Here is a 20495-nt window from a genome sequence, read left to right on the forward strand (position 1 = left end):
ATCTGACCTTTTAACGACCGGACTACTTGACAATTTTTTTTTTTGTCTTGACAAAAAAGATGGTAACAAGAAAAATAATATTCTTAATCCTTCATAAAATAAATATTGGTCTCTTACCTTGATAACTATAAAGGCATTGATACTTACCGGTCTGAGTTGATATATGCAATGGCTTGAGTTTGAATCGTGACATAGACTTCTATGCGAGTCTAGTTTTTTAAAAGGACTTCACCGTGAGTCTAGTTTATAAACGACTTGACAAAAAAATTATTAATAATAATTTAATATTTCATCTCCATAATAATGAAAATTATTTTTAAGAGATAAATATATTTAAAAAAAAACACAGAAAGCGTAAGTTTACTGTATAAAAAAGGTGCAAGTTTACATTTCTTTTCCATCTTTGATCAATACGTGTGTTAATTTTGTCGGTGCATGTTTGATTTTGGAGAAAATTGATTTTGATTAAAAGTAAAGTTAGGTAAATGATTTATGTTTAGGTCTTATCATGTATTAATGAGTTAAACAATAGATTTGAATGTATAAATCACTTTAGGAGACAAAAACTACAAACCACAACTAATCTCGCGTCTCAAAGAAAATTTGATCGTGGTTTCATTAAGCGTCTGTTTTGATTCACGATACGTTTAACAAAATTAATGTGGCTCGTCAATATTGTCAAACCCGTCGTGATTCCAAACATGCACTAAAGCTTCAAGTAGTTGCGTGGTAATAGCATGGTATGGTAAATATCCAAACAAAGTCAACCTATTTTAATAGTAAAATTTACTTAACATTCCCATAATAATAAATAGCATGTTGTTAACAATTGTCAGTATATTGACAATGAACAATGAATTATATGACCAGTTTCAAATAACTTAGACAACAGCAGTTATCACATATTTGCTTCTATACTGCTTGCTCAAGTCTTGTATGTTGGTATCATCACTAGTATTGCTGAGGAAACTAGAAAACCATTGAGCAGAAAGTTTGGGAATTCGTTCAAGTGTCTGTCTATCCACATAATAAAGTCCAAATCTTATATCATATCCACTATTCCATTCAAAGTTGTCAAAAAATGACCATATCATATATCCTCTTACATCTGCACCTTTTCTGCACATAATAAAATTTAGTCTCAGTCAACAGACAAACTAAGACATACATAATAAACAAGATTGCTACTCATATATTAGTCTTCATCATCACTCGCCTTATGGCTCTAAGCAAGGCTGCAAGGTAAGCTTTATGATACTCTATCCGTTTGAAATCATGTAGTAAATCATGCATCGTCATGCTTGCGTTGAGTGGCGAAGAATATCCTGCAACAAATTTTGAGTAGTCATCCATGATATATTAACCAATTCATAACTCCGGTCCAAATTTATACATACCAAAAAACTACCTTCAAATAGTTACTTCTTTCTGTCTCTTATTACATATTTAAGTGTTTGATATTATATTACACAAGTGATCAAGCAAAACATATCGGAAAAAAATGAGATCATATAATGTTTTTGAGTATTCACGCACCATTTTCTGTAATATACATGGGCATGTTGTGGTATTTTATCTTTATGTAGTCTACAACCTTTTCCATGCCCTTTGGAACCACAAAGAACCTTGGCATTCCTGTCTGCTCCAAACAAAAGAAATCATATCAATATTTATGTTCATTACAATCGTAACCGATTATCAAATAATTGTTCATGAGATTAAGCTCAGTGGTACGAGCTTGACCGTGTAACCTCAAGGCATGAAGTTCAAATCTTATCAATGACAATTAGTGTCACTTTAATAAATAATATTCATTCCCCAATCTTTAAAAAAATCCATTATCAAATATTAATTGACAAATTACTTGCAAGTTATAACAATATAACATAATGACAAGAGCATTTGGACTACATGTGAGTACCTGATCACCAATTGGAATGCCATCTCTCATCCCAGTTGTTTCCAGAAAGCCTCTTATTGGACGAGCTGCCTCGGGTGGACAAGTAGAGAGGTAGCAATCCTTGGCATAGAGAGCTCCATAGTTATTGATGCCAATGAAGTCCAGGCTGCCTCTTAGGAGACTCTTCTCCTTAGTAGAGATCCTTGGCAATTGGTTCCCAAGAATAGAGTGCATCTCCACAGGGTACTCACCAAAAACTAGAGGATCTAATAACCTTCTTGCCACCAAAAAGGCAGGAAAATTTACTAAAAAGAATGAAAGAACTATGTTCTGTTAATTCTTGTCATTAATAATGTACATTCAAGGAACGCCAGTAACATATTCTCTAACATTTTATTTTCATCGCACTATTCCTTATTAGTTGAAATTCAATCAGACGTTTGACATGATTTAGTAGATTTCATTCGCAAAATTGAGAAAAATACTTGAATTTTAACTAATAAGAATGAGTATGTTGAAAAGATAGTGAGTTGCTTTCGATCTTTGTATGCATAGTAGTTTAAGAAGTAGACATTATTAAGCTAGAATCAAAACAATTCTCTTGGTACTTCACTGCTTCCTAATGACTTACCAGCCTATGACAAAAGCCAAGGCCCTGTTTGCAGCTTGTCTATCACATTCTTCATCTCTAAGAGGTTCATACATGAAGGTATATGCAACAATGCCAATGGTTCCACCTTGCTTTGCCTGCATTAGTTCAGTACTTCCTAATTAAACACTCCATCTTACTCCATCCGTTCCAAAATAACTACCGTTTTAGCATATGAAAAATGTTTCACAATAAGCATCATTTTACCTTTTCAATGTGACACTTTTTTTCTTCCATTTCTACCCTTAAACTGATATTGTCAACACTACTTTCAATAAAAAAACATAGGACGACAATTATTTTGGAACAGAAAGAGTACCCTATATAGTCCCTTTTCCCCTAACATAGAAAATGTGATGAAAAATGCTCAGTTTAGGTTCACTTTTGTTACCTGATAGTGCTTTCGGTATAATTCAACAGCCTTAGCATGCGACAGCAACATATTGTGCATGACAAGGAGAGGCTCAACATCGGAGTTACCAGTAAAACAGTTTCCAAAAGGAGGGGAACAGTGACTAGGAGGGTATTTTCCCTTGATAAAGGCATTGTCTGAAACCAGGGTTGGCTCATTGATGGTGACCCAATACTTAACCCTATCTCCAAAGCTCTTAAAACAAAGTTCAGCAAAATGAACAAAATCTCTCCTGCAATTACCAATAATTAGGACTGTTCATGGTTCAGCTAGGAGGATAATCCAAACTGAACAGTTACAACAGTTTGGTAAAACCGAAACGAGCTGTTAATGAATCGTCCTGAACCACACTAGGTAGTATAAAGGTTCGGTGCACTGGTTTTGAACTGGATTTAACTTTACAAAAAATTGAAGTGTACTATTTTGAACCAAACTGATTCTTTGCGAGTCAAATTGTACCAAATTTTTATTATTTACTTATAACCAGGACTGTTGAAAGGAAAAAATAAAAAATCAAAGGGAATACTAGGACTGTATTAAAAAACCGTTAAACCGCACGAAAAATAAACGAAATGTGAAGGATAAGTCGCGAACTGAACTGGTTCTCAGTTCAGTTCTTAAACTGTTATAGTCATAAATCAGTTTTTTATGCAATTTGGTTTAACTATTCAGTTTGGTTTTTTGGTTATTTTAAACAGTCCTACCGATAACACCGCCAGCAAACACTCACTGGTTTCTTAACTCAAACTTTTGGACCACAGCAATGCAAGAGTATTTATTAGAGCGAGTAAAAGAATGAGAGCAGTGGATTTACTGAATTAAGGGACTAAGCCAACCACCATATCTTTCTTCCAGCTCTTGCGGCAAGTCATGATGGTGAATTGTCACAAATGGCTCAATTCCTAGATCAAGCAAGCCATGTCCAGATTTAGGTATAACTAAGAACAATCTCATACTGTTATAAATAAAGTTGAACCAATTTTTATGATTAATATAACAGGAAGAATTAGACAAAAGAGATTCAATCAATAAAATTTACTAGTGATGGTGGTTGCAAAAAAGCATCATAGATTCATGCAGTTTTTTTTTACTGGAATTGTCATAGGTCCCTATGAAGCACTAACACCAACACATACACGAGAAAGGCATGACACGTCGACATGAGTAATAATTTGAGAAAATGGAATAATTAAATGCAACCTTATGTGTCGGTGTCGGAGTCGTGTCGGTGTTGGATTTTGAACACACTCTAATTTCGTGTCGGTGTATTTTGAACACATCTCTTATTTAAAGTGCCAGTGCTACATAGGTCATAAGTCATAACGATGATCATTGGCATAAGTGTTGGGGGATTGGGTGGCTCAACTGGTTTGAGTTAAGGGTTAATTAGTTGGAGGTCTGGGCTTAAACCCGAACAAATGAGTAAATATTAATCTAACTACTAACATTTTCCGTTAAAAAAAAAATCGCATAAATGTACATATTAAACCATTACAGGGTTCCACTTAACATGTAAAATTCTTACTTTTTAAGTGAGTTTGTTCATATATTAGGTCTTGCTTAACACATAGCAAGACCGAATTGATCACTCAAAAGTCAAAATAAATTACCATTTTCAGAAACAATGAACTAAGTGAAAGCTGTGTTACTCACCTCTAAGTAGCAAATTGTCAATAAGATTGTTGTAGAACATAACTCCACTTGGATTTATGTCTCCATATATCCCTCCTGTTACAGCTCATGACAAGGACTTAATTTAGAATCTAATTTGAAAGATAAAATTGTGGAAACTAGTTATGTGAATAACTGGGGAATACTTACGAGGTAAAATCCTAGTCCATGAAATTGAAAATCTATATACATTTATCCCAAGTGATGACATCAATTTGATATCTTCCTGTCAAAGACAATCATTTAGACTTAAATGTAGTTAAGGTAAGTAAATTATGAAGTTAAGATCATATTACTGAATTTTTATATTCATTACCAAATAGCGATGATAATGATCATTTGCTATATCACCATTCTCATCGTTGTTTATCATTCCTGAAAATTTACCAAATTGTATTTTAATTATACATTTTCAAGATTAAATTAAATTCTATAACTACTCTATGCAAATAAAAAAAGAAATTTACCTGGTTTGTGACTGAATACATCCCAGTTGCTTAAACCTTTACCATCTTCAAAAGCTGCTCCTTCAATCTACAAAGAAAAAAAAAGGAAAAGAATCTCATTAATAGAAACAACGAAAATGAAAATATCTCAGAAGAAAAAAGGAAATTGAACAAGTATATACCTGATAAGAGGAAGTGCTTGCTCCAAAGAGGAAGCCATTTGGGAATTGAGATCTACTGATTTCATCATCAACTTCATGAGAACTTTGAACATGTAAAAGAGAAGAGCAAAGCAGTGTAAACACAACATGCATAAACCATTTTTGCATTTTCATTCAACTATTGGAGCAAGAACATTATCAGAGGTAAATATATTCTATCAATTATTTATGATATAGGGCCCATATATATTGCAAGTTGTTAGGTTCATACCAAGTTACCAACAAAGATGCGTATATTATTACAGGATAGGATGCTTTAGTGAACTCGTGGAAAAGTGATTATGATAGGATCATTAAAAATGGTGCTTACTTGGTAAGAGTAAATGTAAGTTCTTTCATTCATGGATTAAATAAGTTTTTTTTTTTTTTTTTTTTGTCAATCCATCTAAATTTTGTTTACAATATTAGTTTCTATTTTTTTATAAAAAAATTCACGTCACACATACTAAATGATTTTTTCTATGACATATTATGGTTAAACTTTCAAATATTATTAATTTAATTTTTTTAATTTGTGCACCATTAACCATTGATTTTATTGGAGCGATTGTTCATTAAATGGAGCATAGGGAGAGTGAGAAAAGAAAACATTTGGGAGTGAAAGTTCAATATCTTGCGTTTGTTAGTTTAGTTCCCTTTTTTGTATGAAATGAGTCAGCTATACTAACATGCCACATCTAGTATTCATAATTTTAGTAGTTAACCAGCTCACACACATGGACTACCTTCAAGTGGAAGTTAATATCATTGGAAGTTAATATCATGAATATGTAAATTTAGCACGTTTTTATGATCAAATATAAGCTATGTGATGTGACATGACATTAAGGTGCCACATTAGCATCTTTAACTTAATAGGCTAACCAGCTTATACAAATTGACTAACTTTCACAAATGTTTCTCAAATTCAGAAATCAATTTGAAATTGTGATAACATACCAAATTGACAAGCTATTGCAATTCTAGAAATTGAGGTTTTATTACTCAAGAAAATTACTACCTTACTCGTTATTATAAACTCTATTGGTAACGATCTTTTTCCAACATTTTATAGTGATTTTCCACGAATTTATAATGTTTTTAGAGATGCTGCTTTAAGTAGCATTTTTTTTTTGTTAGGGAAGGAAAAAGGGGGAAAAAAATCAGAAAGTAATAGTGAACAAAAGTCATACTCATAACATCAACAAAAAAAACTGCAGGACATATTATGAGGCCAAGTAGTAAACCTAGACGATGCAAAAAGCATGTAACTAGCACATCTACAGCCTTAGTTTAGTGGTTGATGATTTTCAAAGTTGTCCACGAGCACATGAAGTCATTCTATTGTATAGAAGAAACAAGAAGCAAGTCAGTCCCTCTAAGATGACAATGGAATTTGTGTGTCAACTGTCAAGTACATAATTGAAAATTTAAGGGGTTCAAAATAGAAAAGAAAAAAGGATTAAAATAAGAACGATTCTTTTTTCACAAGCTTACAGTATTTTGGAGAAGTTTATAACATTTTTTAAGGTTGCTATTTAAGTAGGTTTTTTTTTTGTTACCAAAGAAGAAAAAGAAAAACATGAACCAATAACAAACAAATGTGAGGCTCATAACACCAACAAGATTGAATGGCATATCAGAATGGCCTCCACATAATATAGTTTTTTTTAGGCTAAAATATGATATTGGTCCCTGCAAAATAGGTCAGTTTTGGTTTTAGTCCCTGCAAAAAAATTTTATGGTTTTTGGTCCCTGCAAAAATAGGTCAGTTTTGGTTTTAGTCCCTGCAATTTTTTTTTATAGTTTTTGGTCCTTGCAAAAATAGGTCAGTTTTGGTTTTAGTCCCTGCAATTTTTTTATTTTTTTTATAGTTTTTGGTCCCTGCAATTTTTTTTTCTTCTGAAAATAGTCCCTGACCCCAATTATGTGATGATTTGTCACTTTTGTGCATATGTGGCATATGTGCTTACTTAATAAAAAGAATATTATTTTTTATAATTTATATAACAATAATTATTTTTTAATTAAAAAATAATAATAAAACAGATACAATAATTATTTTTTAATTTATAAAAGTGACAAATCATCACATAAATGGGGTCAGGGACTATTTCCAAAAATAAATTTTTTTGCAGGGACCAAAAACTATAAAAAAAAATTGCAGGGACTAAAACCAAAACTGACCTATTTTTGCAGGGACCAAAAACTATAAAAAAAATTTGCAGGGACTAAAACCAAAACTGGCCTATTTTGCAGGGACCAATACCATATTTAAGCCTTTTTTTTAAGATAAATGTTAGTATGTTAATTCTTTTGTTAGTTTTTTCTCGCCTGGCCCTTGTTAAAACTTGAACCATGAAACTCCAACTCAACATTTAGCTCAAAGTAGTTGAACTATTCACCCCCTAAAAACTGCGAATCTAATGCAAAAGCATCTAAGTTCACCAAATGACTAACAAACGAGTTTTCTTCTCAAAGTGTATGTGAAAATTTTATTCCAATCCAACTTATGATAGTGTTTAATGACCACAAACAAGTTGGCAAACCGCCTCACAAAAAATTAAAAACTTGTAAACCCGTTGAACGTATTCATTTCACTCTTAACCAAATCAACGTGTGCAACGTGGGAGAAACAAACCAACTTACTATTATTCAAAATCTCAACATAACCGAAAGTCGTGAACAAGAGACAAAACCTCAACAAAAATATTAAGCAGCATATGAATTATAAGGTATCATATTTTCTTTCATTTTTAGCTTCTATTATCATAATTTCAAAAAGCTGACAAAAAAAACTAAAAATCTCATAACATCATTTTCCTATAACAAATTTGTTAAGAGGAGTGATTTTCAGTTATACAGTTTTAGGAGAAAAATTAATTTATAATCATTATCAAAAAATTCTGTCAAAAATAAATTATTATCAAAATCATTTTTAAAAAAATTTAAGGGGGATGTATTGGATTAGGATTCTATGGGATTTTAAAAGACTTTTTAATTATGAAAAAGTTTTGTGGTATTCAATCAAGACTTTTTGCAACTTAAAAAAAGTCTTGTGGTATTCAATCAAGACTCTTTGTCATTTTAAAAAAGTCTTGAGGTATTCAATCAAGACTTTTCATCACTTAAAAAAAGTCTCATGGTATTCAAAATCATTCAAATTTCAAATGATTGTTTAATAAATTGGATTTTGATGGATTTTGTGGGATTTTGTAGTGTAATTTTAACAAGAAAAAGTCTTTCATGAAAAGATGAGATTTCTTGGGATTGTTTTTCATTTAAAAGTTACTATCTCTTTCTTCTCCCTTCTCTCTCCCCCCTCCCCCTCTCTCCTTTCTCTCTTCGTCTCTCTCTCTCTCCATTCTCTCTCTCTCTCTCTCTCTCTCTCTCTCTCTCTCTCTCTCTCCCTCCCTCCTCTCTTCTCTCTCTCACCTCTCTTAGAAAAACTCAAACGACTTCTCTAATTTCAAACACAAAATGAGGGCTGACACAATATTATTTTTTTTTGAAAGATTTGTAAGGGCTGTCATAATTTTAAATATGTACAATTGAATTTTGTGGGAATAACATTTTTAACAAATAAAAAATATGTATGGAGAATAATGTGTTAAGAGTGTTTTTTAGTCCCTTAAAATCTTATAAAATCCATAAAATCCTTAAAATTTTAAAATCAATAGTAAAAGAATTTTTTATTGGTTTTATTTTTCTTTATTCAAACGCTAGAATTTATTTGTTCATTATTTTTATCATTCACACTTGTAAGTTTGTTCTTTTTTTCCCTAAAATTCATTGAATCCTTTAAAATTTTAAAATCCCATAAAATCCTTTGAAATCCTTAAAAGTCAATGTGATAAATCCATTAAAATCTTGAGTGTATAAAGTCTTTTACATAAAAAGTCTTTTAAAATCTCACAGAATCAATACAATCTCACACAGTCTTTTAAAATCTTAAAGACTTTTTTTATTAAAATAGTCTTTTAAAATCCTAATCCAATTAACCGCCCTTAAGATTCAAAACAATAATTAAATACTAGTTTTTTTTTTTTTTCCTTATTACAGAAGCCAAAGTAAACAGAGATGAATTGATGAAACACCATTACTTCTTTTGTGAAATGATGATGATGTTACCCCAAATCCAAATAGAAGTGTAGTTAATTCATCTCATCCCATAATTTGAAATTCGGATGCAGAAATCACCAGCATCCTTCTTCACTTCTTATCTCTGAATTTCCATCAACGATCTTGAATCCGATCCAATCAAGTTGGCGCCATTTCCATGGATCGGCTTCTCAAATCCGCCAGATCATCCGGTTCTCTCAACCTCTCCAACCGCTCCCTCAGGTTACACATCTCTCTTCATCTTCACACTCTCTCTCACATTCTCTTCACACATTTTGCTTTATTGTTGCTTCTTCCACTTGCAGTGAAGTCCCCGATGAGGTTTATCGCAATCTCGACGGAATCGGTGGTGATGATGATAAATGGTGGGAGGTAATTCAATTACGTTTTTGAATATTTGAAATTTCAGTAAACCACCAAACCTGATCCATAACATTATGAATATTTTTTTAAAAAGTGTATGATTATGTCGAATTTTACTCATTTAAGTGTATGTTTGGTTTCTTGACATGTAGAATTGATTCTGACATGTATGATTGAATTCATATATAATTGATTTTGCATGCAGAATTGATTCTACTTGAAGCTAGGATTTGTAACTTTTGATTCTAAAATTCATTTTTACACACATATTTATAGTTCAACTCACTTTTACAATGTATCCAAACACAAATCACTTTACATTCAACTCACTTTTAGTCCTTCTGAGTCAAGGAGGACTAAATTGGTAATAAGTGGTTATTGTTAAATACAAGGACCAAATAGATAGTGAGTGGTTAAAATATAAGGACCTGATTGATTGATAGTAAGTACTCCCTCCGTCCCTTAATGTAACCCCCCTTTGCATTTTTCACATTTCTTAAGAAAAGTTGTCAGTGTAATTAATGTGTCTGTTTTGTGTATTAATATTACCAAATTGTCCTTTGTTTGTATGTGTATTAAATTTGACTATTCATATTTCAAGACAAGTTAGTAGTATTAATTAGGGGTATGTTTAGGAAAAAAGTAATAAATGCATCTAGTAATTTGAAAAGGAGGTTACATTTAGGGACAAAAATAAAATCAAATGGGTGGTTACATTAAGGGACGGAGGGAGTAGTTTTAATAGAATTAGGTACCTTTTTGAGATATTAATAATCTTAGGATCTATTTGAAAGTGCCGTACAATATGAGAGACTATTATGGTAGCTCACTCTTTGAAATTTTGAACCAAACTTTGAGATTGAAATGAAATGTTAAATGAAGGCCTTGTTCGGATATATAGCATAAGTATAAGCTATTTTTATATTAAGGATAAAGTAAAGTCAAATTATTCTTGCATAAGCTATAAGCTGTTTTTATAAGTTATCCTAGAGAGTTTAAGTCTATGTTTGGTGCTGTGGTCATAAAAATTGATTTTGAATGAATTTGATTTTGTAAAATTGATTTCACTTAAAAGTGGTTTATGTTTGTTACATTTTTTATGTAAAAATGAGTTGAACAATAAATTTCAGTGTAAAAATCACGTCTAGACTCAAAAACTTGAAATTCTAGCTTCAAGTTAGAATCAATTCTGGATGCAAAATCAGTTTTACTCGAGAGCAACCAAACATGTCAAAATCAATTTTACACCTTCAGAATCAATTTCGATGATCAAATGTGGAACCAAACATAGGGTAATGAGATAAGCTGAAAATAGCTTATGAAAATGTCATAAGCTGATTTCATAAATTCTCCCAAACAGTGCTTATGCTAGTAGATAAGCTCAAATAAGCCAATACAAACAGGCTCAAAATGTGAAATGAAATGTGAAATGCCGTTTGTGTTATGTGGCTTTATAGGCTGTGGAGCTTCAGAAACTCATTTTGGCTCACAATAGTATTGAATTGTTAAAGGAAGATATCAGAAATTTATCTTGTCTCGTTGTTTTGAATCTTAGCCACAATAGTCTTTCTCAGCTTCCTGCTGCCATTGGAGAGTGAGTCTTTCTTTTAGAATTGGTTAATTATGCTTATGTTAGTTTTGTCCGGTTTTTAATTTTGGATTTTCGTTGTTGTTTATAACTTTTACAGGCTACAAGAGCTGAAGATGTTGGATGTTTCGCATAATTCGATAGTTAGAATACCGGAGGAGATTGGATCAGCTGCGTCACTTGTGAAGTATGACGCATTCCATGTTCATTTTTATCAATAGATTGATGATATGGGAAATTTGACGTCGATTTAGACTCTATGCATGTGGTATCTTGTGCAAATCACTTAGGTTTTGCATTTTCTCTTTTAGGTTTGATTGTTCAAATAATCAGCTCACGGAACTTCCTAGTGAGCTAGGAAGATGCTTGGCGTTGTCGGACTTAAAGGTAATGTGGTAATGGCCTTGTCTTACTTAAACTGTTGGGTGTTGATCTTAGCTGTGTGGTTGGCTTATGCTGCTTCATTGGCATTGAAATGGTTACTGTTACTGCTTTCATCAAATTATGCTTGTGGTTAATGTGAATTCAACCTTGGAATATTGTCAAGTACTCTAGTTTGTCTTTGAGTTAAGATCCTCTCCATTTTCTCTCTCGATTTTCCCTCTCCTTTACTATATTTTTGAAGTTTATATTATATAACTGGACCCACCAAATGTTACATTATTGTATTTATATTCCCAAACCTTTGGTACTGGAAAAAATGGAGAGGATCTTGACCCATTTTCTTTATGAGTACAAATGGCGTTTAGTTGTTAGGCCCTACTTTAGTGTCTACGAATCTACAATTAGCTATAATACAGCACATACTGGTTGGTAGCAGTGAGATACTTGTAAGGTCAGTATCCAAACTGTAATTCAAAGAATAAAGAGTGATATGTTTTTTTGGGTGCTTGATTAAGGAAGGAGTTTCCCTTGTGGTAAAAACTAAAAACAGAAGTGTAACACAATTTCTTGGCCAAATTATTATCTTGTTCCAATAAGGAGAGTAGATCAGATGGAGCGTAGTCAGATCACTAGAGGCAGAGAAAAACCTAGAAAAACTATAAGAGAAACTATTAAGAAAGATCTAGAGATTTAATAAGTTGGATTGAAATATGGTATATGATAGAACATTATGGTGTAATTTGATCCATGTAGCCGACCCCACTTAGTGGGATAAGGCTTGGTTGTTGAATAAAAGGATTTTTTTTTTCAATTCCTGTTACTTAGTTTCTAAGAACCTTCCTTCTTGTTAATTAACTGTACATCTCTCTATCTCTCTCTCTAATTCTGTCTCTCTCTCTCTCTCTCACTCACTCACTCAACTGTGGGAGGATTTCATCAAATAGATTGCATTTTACCTTTTTGATTTCCACGCTCCTTCATTTAGGTTATACAGCATACATAGATCTATCAATGAAGATTGTTTTTACCTACCTTTGCTATTTAACGGATGAAATTTGTTAAAAAGTCTTCTATTTGCTGGTCTGTATTCATATGGCCATGTATGATGAAATGGCGATTTTTGATGTCTTATTGCAGGGATCAAACAATCTTATTGCAAGCTTGCCAGAAGATTTAGCAAAATGTTCCAAATTGTCTAAGCTAGATATGGAGGTAGTAACTAGTAGCAAAATTTAGTATGTTTATTGATGACAAACATCTCCCCGAGTCTTTAAGAAATTATGGTTTCAGTAAGCAGTGGTCTCACTATACTGTCCTTTTGTCTTTGCCAGGGAAACAAGCTTACAGTGATATCTGAAAATCTCATTTCATCATGGACAATGCTTACTGAATTAAATGCAGGTTAGGGCCTTTGTTCTCTTCAACGATATCAGTTATGTCTTTTAGTTTTATATGTAGATCCTTTGTTTTGTTAAACTTGTTTCCATTGTTAACACTATTACAGCAAAAAACATGCTGAATGGCATACCGGTCGGCATTGGAGGCCTTTCACGTTTAATTCGTCTTGATCTCCATCAGAACAGTGAGTATTTTTTTTTTATCAATAGAAATTGAACTCCGTATCCCGTGATTTAAAACACACACCCTGCGCACCAACCACTTGTGCTGGTAACAGTGAGTTCTTCAAATAAATGGTCAAATATTTTTGTTTCTCCCCTTTTCATCTTGATGTGGAATTTGTATGTGTGTGTCTATGCAGGAATCTCATCAATCCCTTCATCAATCGTTGGTTGTCATTCACTTGCAGAGTTTTATTTGGGGTCAAATTCTAACCTATTCTGATGCAAGTCTTCATATTGTTATAAGCATATTATTCATTTGGTTTTCTTTTACTGGTGACTTCTATACAGTTCTGATAGATATTGGATTTTTTAAACTCAATTCAGGAATAATAATATTTCTACAATACCAGTGGAGATAGGAGAACTTTCTCGGCTTGGGACATTCGATCTTCACTCTAACCAGGTATCGAAGACTGAATATTTTTATTTTTATTTTGTATCTAATTACTCTTATTACAAAGGAAAAGAACTATTTTACATAGAGTTTCGTTGAAATACTGGCAATTATAGCTATGTTACTATTTTTGCTTCTGATGCTTTTGTTCTCTTTCTCCTTAACAGTAGATTATTTGATGTATTGTTTATTGACTTTGTATATTCACAGTTGAAGGACTATCCTGTGGAGGCATGCAAATTGAGTCTTTTAGTCTTGAATCTTTCAAATAATTCATTGAGTGGGTTACCTCCTGAAATGGGTAAGTTCAGCAAGTTTTTGCATTATGATAGTAGGTCTAGTTGCATTATTTTGGAAATATAGCAGTTGCATAATGAAAACAGTATACAAGTTTGCCCAGAAAATATAAAGGAAAGCAAATTTTTCACCTCAATTAGTGGGCATCCCCTCTTTATATTAATTTAAGTGTCTCTCAAAATTACAAAGATACTGTTAAGTAATAATATTGTAAAAGCAGTGCAACATTCCATGTCAAAAGAGTTCTTAAGAAGCACTAATAAGGACAGGATATGTCTTGGCCTGAATTATTCTTCAAAATATAAACAATCATGTTCATTCTTCATCCTCTCCAATATTATGTTTCTTTGCGTGCCAATATGTAATAGACTCACCGTTTAATATTTCTAGCTATTTCATCTACTAAATAGACACCAATACTGGAAATAGTAAATGGAAACTATTCTGCATCCTCACCATTTTTATGGTCTCTTCAAGTGTCCTAGACTCATCAGAAATAGTAAATGGACACCATTACCTGGAAGGGTCTGGCTCTATGACCTGTTATATGTTATACTCGAACCTTTAGCTAGGGAGCCACAGTGCATCTCAACTTCCTTACTGTATGATGTTATTATGTGTTGAAGCAGTTAAAAAGTGGAAATAATTTGACATGAATGAAGAAATAAATACTTTACTATTGTATCTTGTTTAGGCAAGATGACTAGCTTGAGGAAACTTCTGCTTAGCGGAAACCCATTGCGGACTCTTAGAAGGTACAGTAAGTAGTTTGGTCCTTTATGCTGTCAATATTAGTATTTATATGTTTTTGACTTGTGTCTTTTCTCGTCAGCTCATTAGTCACTGGACCTACACCAGCATTACTGAGATTTCTCCGGAGTAGACTTTCTCAAGGTGAAGGTATGTTACAATCTTAGCAACATTAGCATCATACACACAACTTATGTTTGAGCCCCTTTGCTTAGTCTAGATATGATATTTTCTGCAGATTCTGAAGCTGCAACCACTTCAAAAAAGGACATAATTGCAATGGCTACCCGATTATCTATCTCTTCAAAGGTATTGCATCTTTTGAAAAGGAAATCACACATTCCATAGATTGCATAGTTTACTTGTTGATCATGAACTGTTCATATTATGTGTGAGTGTGTTAGCATTTGATAGAACGCCAGTATTGAATGAAAACGGGAATTTCATTAAATAGCAATCACAAATTGTTCAAGAACAAATTCAAGAGCCGAGATTCCCATAGAGAGTACTCTCTGCTCTAAGACTGGCATGTGATGCGTTTCACACACAACTCTTACTTTCCTACACTACAACATAAAAATAGATAATGTTGATTGTGACCGTAATTAGTATGTGTTCCTTCTTCCTGTTATTATACAACATATATTTAGATAATATTGATTGTAACCATAAATGGCTTAGGTTGATTGATTTGATCTCAGAGTTCAGGGATCTTGATGCTATTTTTCTTGTATATATATCTGTACGGTCCCTCGTGAATATAGGGGGAATAATTTAGATCCAATCAAGTTGGTACCAAAGCTTTCTGATTCAACCATCTTTCAGTTTGTTTATTGTTTTAGCTGCTGTCATCACCAGCCCGCTATCTATAGTTGTTTGGTGTCCAATGTATAACTGCCGAAAAACTGAAGGTCCTGCCAAAAAAGTGAAGGCACGGTGGAGGAAGGTGGAAAATGAATTATAAACATGGTTTTTGAAAATTTGTTGCGAGAGGACGGTTGGTTCACTGGGTAGATACAGTTCTTAAGGTTTCCTATGATGGACTCTAGATACCATGTTGAATAAGAGAGTCTAGAGGCATGGAGTGCTGAAACCATTTATTTCTACAGAAACTAAAGGGCGGCAAATGCACAAGGCTCCCACGAAGTGGGATCTGAGTAGGTTAGATGTACACAACTTTACCCCTTGCAAGCGGAGAGGTTTTTCCAAGATTTCACATGGCTAGCAACCTAACCGTTGCGCAATGGCTCGCCCTTAACTCAGTGCTCATTAATTCAGTATTGACTAAAGAACAAAATCAAGTTGATTAAGAATAATTTTTTGATGAATATAACAAATATTGAGTATCTATTTTTGTATGTGGTGTTAACATCTAAATTGATTATAGTGAGGACAACAGTGGATTCAGAAATGATATAATCACATGATAAACTATCTAGCGAATACTGCGATTTCCTATACTTTTGATAAACATGGAGTTTAAAATTGAATGAATTGAAGCAGAAAATTCTGTTCTATATTGTGTCTGTCTTTCTGATTCTATTAATTTAACCTTTCCTTGCTAATTGCAGTTCTATTTCTAATTGTGTTCAGGAACTTTCTATGGGAGGGTTAGGGTTGAGTGCTATTCCATCTGAAGTATGGGAATCTGAGGAGGTCATAAAACTTGATCTTTCCAAAAACTCAATCCAGGAGTTGCCGGTTGAACTTTCTTCCTGTGTTTCCCTCCAGGTTAAACATTCTCTTCCGGTTTTAATTCCTGAAAGGTGATTTTCAAGTTGATTTGGTTATCTTCTGGTACCGACAGGCACTGTCATCATCTTAATATGAGTTCCCCACTAACAAGAATCTGTATGTTTGTTGACCGGTAATTATATAAGTCATTTTGGTCACTTGAAATTTTGAACATTTAAACACTGCAGTAAGGCTGAAAAAAATATGGGCACACCTTTGTAAAAATTGAGGGCCCTGTAGATTGGTTCAAAATAAAATTTTGAAGTTTAACTAATAATGGTTCCCATTGCTTGTGACAAAGTAATCCTTCACCTGCCATCTGTAAAGGAACACAGATGACAGACCTTTAAAAAAGAGAGGCTTATGAATTGCATTGCTGAAAAATAACCACAAGCACAATAAGCGACATGATTTTGTAGGCTACTTTTTGGTAATTAATTTTACTTACCTCGTACTTGGAAAGCCCAAACTGCATTAATTTGGCCATATGTATTCATGTGAATTGATTGCATAAATTTTCAATCATTTTATCTTTCTGGTTTCATATTTCTCTGAGTTTTAGTATTATTTGTAAGCACATTTTTCTTTGGAAGTTCTATATGCACTGGTTTTTGTGCGTACACTGATACTTTAAACAAAAAAAAAATGGTGAAAACCCTTAAATTTCCCCTAAATTTGAAGAAGGAAGATGTGCTTTCTTAATCATTTTCAGATTTTCATATATAAAGTAAAATATTTCTTATATGGTAAACCGTTCTTACTCTGTTGAGTGATTATCTCATTAAATGTCATGCTTGAAACATTTCACTTATCTACTTTAACCTTTAAATTATAATAATTTATTGAATGATTAAGGTTTAAGGTCGGAAAAGAGCACTTAAAACTGACCTTCTGAGTTCTGTCCATCTTAAACTTTTCTATTAATTCATTTGTATATTTTACACTTTCCAGACATTGATTTTATCGAAGAATCAAATTAAAGACTGGCCAGGTTCAGTTCTTAAATCACTTTCGAGTCTTTCATGTTTGAAGCTGGACTACAATCCCCTTAGACAGGTAATGATTAATTATTTGGGAATTTCTCTCTGATCTTTTGCTTGTAAAATGAATTATGTCATCGGCATGTAAAAGAATCATTGCAGACCATAGCACTTTAAAAATAATGACTACTATGGTTTTTCCAATTGTAAAATCCATATAATTAATTCTTTTTTCTCGATGAAGGCCATTGCTTTTAGTATAGCTTAAAGCTTTAAAGAGTTATATTTAGATAATTCAAACAAAATCGACAGTGCATGTTTAATTCCTTTATCAATGTACCAGTCTTTCTTTTTTTGTACTCTACTCCATTGTTATCGATAATGTGTCTCAACTCTCATCCTCCTCCCCAGAGAAAGTAAAAAATAAGAGAAATTGAAAGGTAATCTATGCCTAAAATGTTGGTAAGTATTAGAACTTCGTAAAACTTCATTAGGATAGTTGTCCTATAAAAGCCATGCTCTCGGCTTTATATGATGAAACATTTCAAAACATCTCTTTACTCTTGGTATATACCTGAAATTATTATGCAGAAATTCTAATGGTATTATGGTAATATAAAATATGTATTGATTTGCTTTATTTTCTGTTATAAGTTGAAACCAAAAGTGTGGTATGACAGTATTACTGAACTTATCTGTCACTTCAACAACAGATACCTTCAAATGGTTTAGAAGCGGTGCCTAAGCTTCAGATCCTGGATCTAAGTGGTAATGAAGCTTCATTACTAGATGGCCCTTCATTTTCTAGTTTGCCAAACCTTCAAGAGCTATACCTGAGGTTGGTTAGTTGAAAGCATGCAGGATGTGCAATAGGCAATAAGACTCCACCACACACACACGAACACTTAATTCATATACTTAAACTTCTTGGGATCCTCTGATTAAACTTAATGTTACAACTCCACAGAAAAATGCGTCTCACTGAAGTCCCGTCAGATATATTGGGGTTGCATCAACTACGGATCCTTGACTTGAGTCAGAATTCCCTTCAATCAATTCCAGAGGTAACTTTTTTTGGGGGCGATAAAAAAACATGATTAGGCTTGAAAAGTTGTGATAATATGCTTTAACTTCATTTTAATTTGACAGTGGGTATAACCTTAGGTCTAGCAATTTGTATGTTTGCCTCTTAAAATTCAAATCTTATCAAAGCTTATATTGGCTTAACAGTCACTTGAGTCCACTAATATGTCTCAAGTCATAATGATGTTCATGTCTTGTTATTCTCTATGATAGGTAATGTATTTTACAGTTGTATGTGCATGAAATCGGATTTCTGTCTACTATAAAATGATGGTTGAAAAAAGACAGTTCAATCTTTACCTAGGTTGAATTCCTAACCATGTTTTCTTAAAATATTAGTGATAAGAAAGAAGACTTGCATTACATGTGTAGGTTTCTTTTTTACGTTAACATTACATTTGTAGTTGACCACCGAGTGCTAAGTATTCACATGAGTGGGCAATCTCACTCATAAAACATGTCTTATAGATTAATGATCTTTTTTCAAAATAGTTATTTTTTCTATTTCTCCTTTTTGGTATTTTATGCGTTTCGCACCTTTCAACTTCTTTCAGGGGATAAAAAATATCACTTCTCTTTTGGAGCTTGACCTATCTGATAACAACATCTCAGCCCTTCCACCTGAGCTGGTCAGTAACAAGCACTGCCATTTCTCATTTTGTTAAATTTTTTCATTGCTTACTAAAATTATAATGTTTATACAAATTTAAACTTATAGAAATTGATGCTATACGTCTCAATGATGTTTGGCATGTAAAACTGTTAAACAAAAGAAAAGAGAAAAAAAAACAAATGGTTGTTATTTTGGCCTACTCAATGCTGTCATTTTGATCATCTTTGCACTAGTTGTGGCTTGTTTATATCACTCTTTACTTTAATCAGGGTCTACTGGAACCAAGCCTTCAGGCGTTGAGACTTGATGGGAACCCACTTAGAAGGTAACTACCTCATGCCCCACCTCTCTACATGCTTTCTCAAAATATAGAACATTGTGACCGTAGTTTGGATTCTAGAAGTGTAAAAACGGTTTGGCATCTCTATTCTCTAATGTATTTGCACTTTAGAGCTTACAATTTCCTAATGCACCAAGATTAATACAAATATCATCGTCAAGAAGTAGTTTTTTTAAAGATTATGCCGATTTCTTGGAACTCAAGCATTGCTAATTTAACAAAATAGAAACGAAACATACAGATTTGCTATATCTTCTGGAAAGCTCGGTTAACAAAATCATCACAATTTTTCTTTATTTGTTTTAGCATTAGGAGGACTGTCTTGGATAAAGGAACTAAAGTTGTTCTGAAATATTTGAAGGACAAATTGCCAGAGGAGTAGTTTAGTTTTTTATATATTTCCCGAGTGTATTATACTTGGACATGAACTAAAGCTGTATTAATTTGATTTTTATATTTAAAGCTTTTGTATTTTTGGTGCCTAAATATGCAAGACTTGATTATTATGTATATGTTTATATGTACATGGGGAGGGTGTTTTCTATCTGTATGGAGGTTGTAATCATAACAAATATATCTTTATATATTGAATTTGAGTCCTCATTTTTTGAATGTGGTAACTCGTGTTGAATTTTTGTTGAGAGTCTCGTGTTAGGCAGTGGTATGATTTAAATGATGGTTATAAGTAGGGGTATTGTTAAATGACAAATCATCACAATTTTCTTTATTTATTTCAGCATTAGGAGGACTGTCTCGGATAAACCGAGGTAATAAAATTGTGTTCTTCTATCTCTCTCAATGTTTGGATTTTGACTTGGGTGGATCTAAGTTCATGATTTTAACTTTTTTACCCCTACCCGCCGTTTTATCAGTGGTGTGAAAAATGATATTTATAAGAGGAACGACATGGTTATCTCATGGATCTCAAATTCGATTTATCAGAGGCG

The 20495-nt window shown here is 32.9% G+C and overlaps 2 protein-coding genes across 5 annotated transcripts; one reads left to right on the plus strand and one right to left on the minus strand.

Annotated features, from left to right (window-relative positions):
* Window positions 1–771: 771 nt before the first annotated feature.
* On the minus strand, window positions 772–5456 carry LOC146949785 (beta-glucosidase 18-like). 3 transcript variants are annotated; one of them, XM_085745764.1, is made up of 12 exons: window positions 5261–5456; window positions 5100–5166; window positions 4949–5007; window positions 4783–4854; window positions 4615–4689; window positions 3776–3863; window positions 2941–3193; window positions 2532–2647; window positions 1922–2174; window positions 1537–1639; window positions 1217–1325; window positions 772–1119 (listed from the first exon to the last, which is right to left on the minus strand). In XM_085745764.1, exons 4-12 carry the CDS (start codon window positions 4841–4843, stop codon window positions 882–884), a joined length of 1296 nt encoding a protein of 431 aa, XP_085601890.1. In that variant the 5' UTR covers window positions 4844–4854; window positions 4949–5007; window positions 5100–5166; window positions 5261–5456; the 3' UTR covers window positions 772–881. The 3 variants fall into 3 exon arrangements, with proteins under 3 accessions (XP_085601890.1, XP_085601889.1, XP_085601888.1); XM_085745763.1 differs by lacking the exon at window positions 3776–3863 and adding an exon at window positions 2757–2814 and having other exon boundaries at window positions 4783–4858; XM_085745762.1 differs by having other exon boundaries at window positions 4783–4858.
* Window positions 5457–9333: 3877 nt separating this feature from the next.
* LOC146949786 (Leucine-rich repeat (LRR) family protein) lies at window positions 9334–20160 on the plus strand. Of its 2 annotated transcripts, none has more exons than XM_085745765.1 (21): window positions 9334–9622; window positions 9706–9772; window positions 11221–11357; window positions 11452–11538; window positions 11663–11738; window positions 12873–12947; window positions 13067–13136; window positions 13240–13317; window positions 13495–13555; window positions 13682–13760; window positions 13962–14052; window positions 14743–14803; window positions 14881–14948; window positions 15037–15107; window positions 16392–16529; window positions 17484–17588; window positions 18226–18350; window positions 18480–18576; window positions 19150–19224; window positions 19478–19533; window positions 19855–20160. In XM_085745765.1, the coding sequence occupies exons 1-21, from the start codon at window positions 9558–9560 to the stop codon at window positions 19928–19930; spliced, it is 1758 nt and encodes a 585-aa protein (XP_085601891.1). In that variant the 5' UTR covers window positions 9334–9557; the 3' UTR covers window positions 19931–20160. The 2 variants fall into 2 exon arrangements, with proteins under 2 accessions (XP_085601891.1, XP_085601892.1); XM_085745766.1 differs by having other exon boundaries at window positions 14881–14942.
* The last annotated feature ends 335 nt before the right edge of the window (window positions 20161–20495 follow it).

The sequence above is a fragment of the Medicago sativa genome, chromosome 2 (genome assembly GCF_051527215.1).
Source record: "Medicago sativa cultivar Bolivia chromosome 2, Bolivia_mono, whole genome shotgun sequence".
NCBI lineage: Eukaryota > Viridiplantae > Streptophyta > Magnoliopsida > Fabales > Fabaceae > Medicago > Medicago sativa.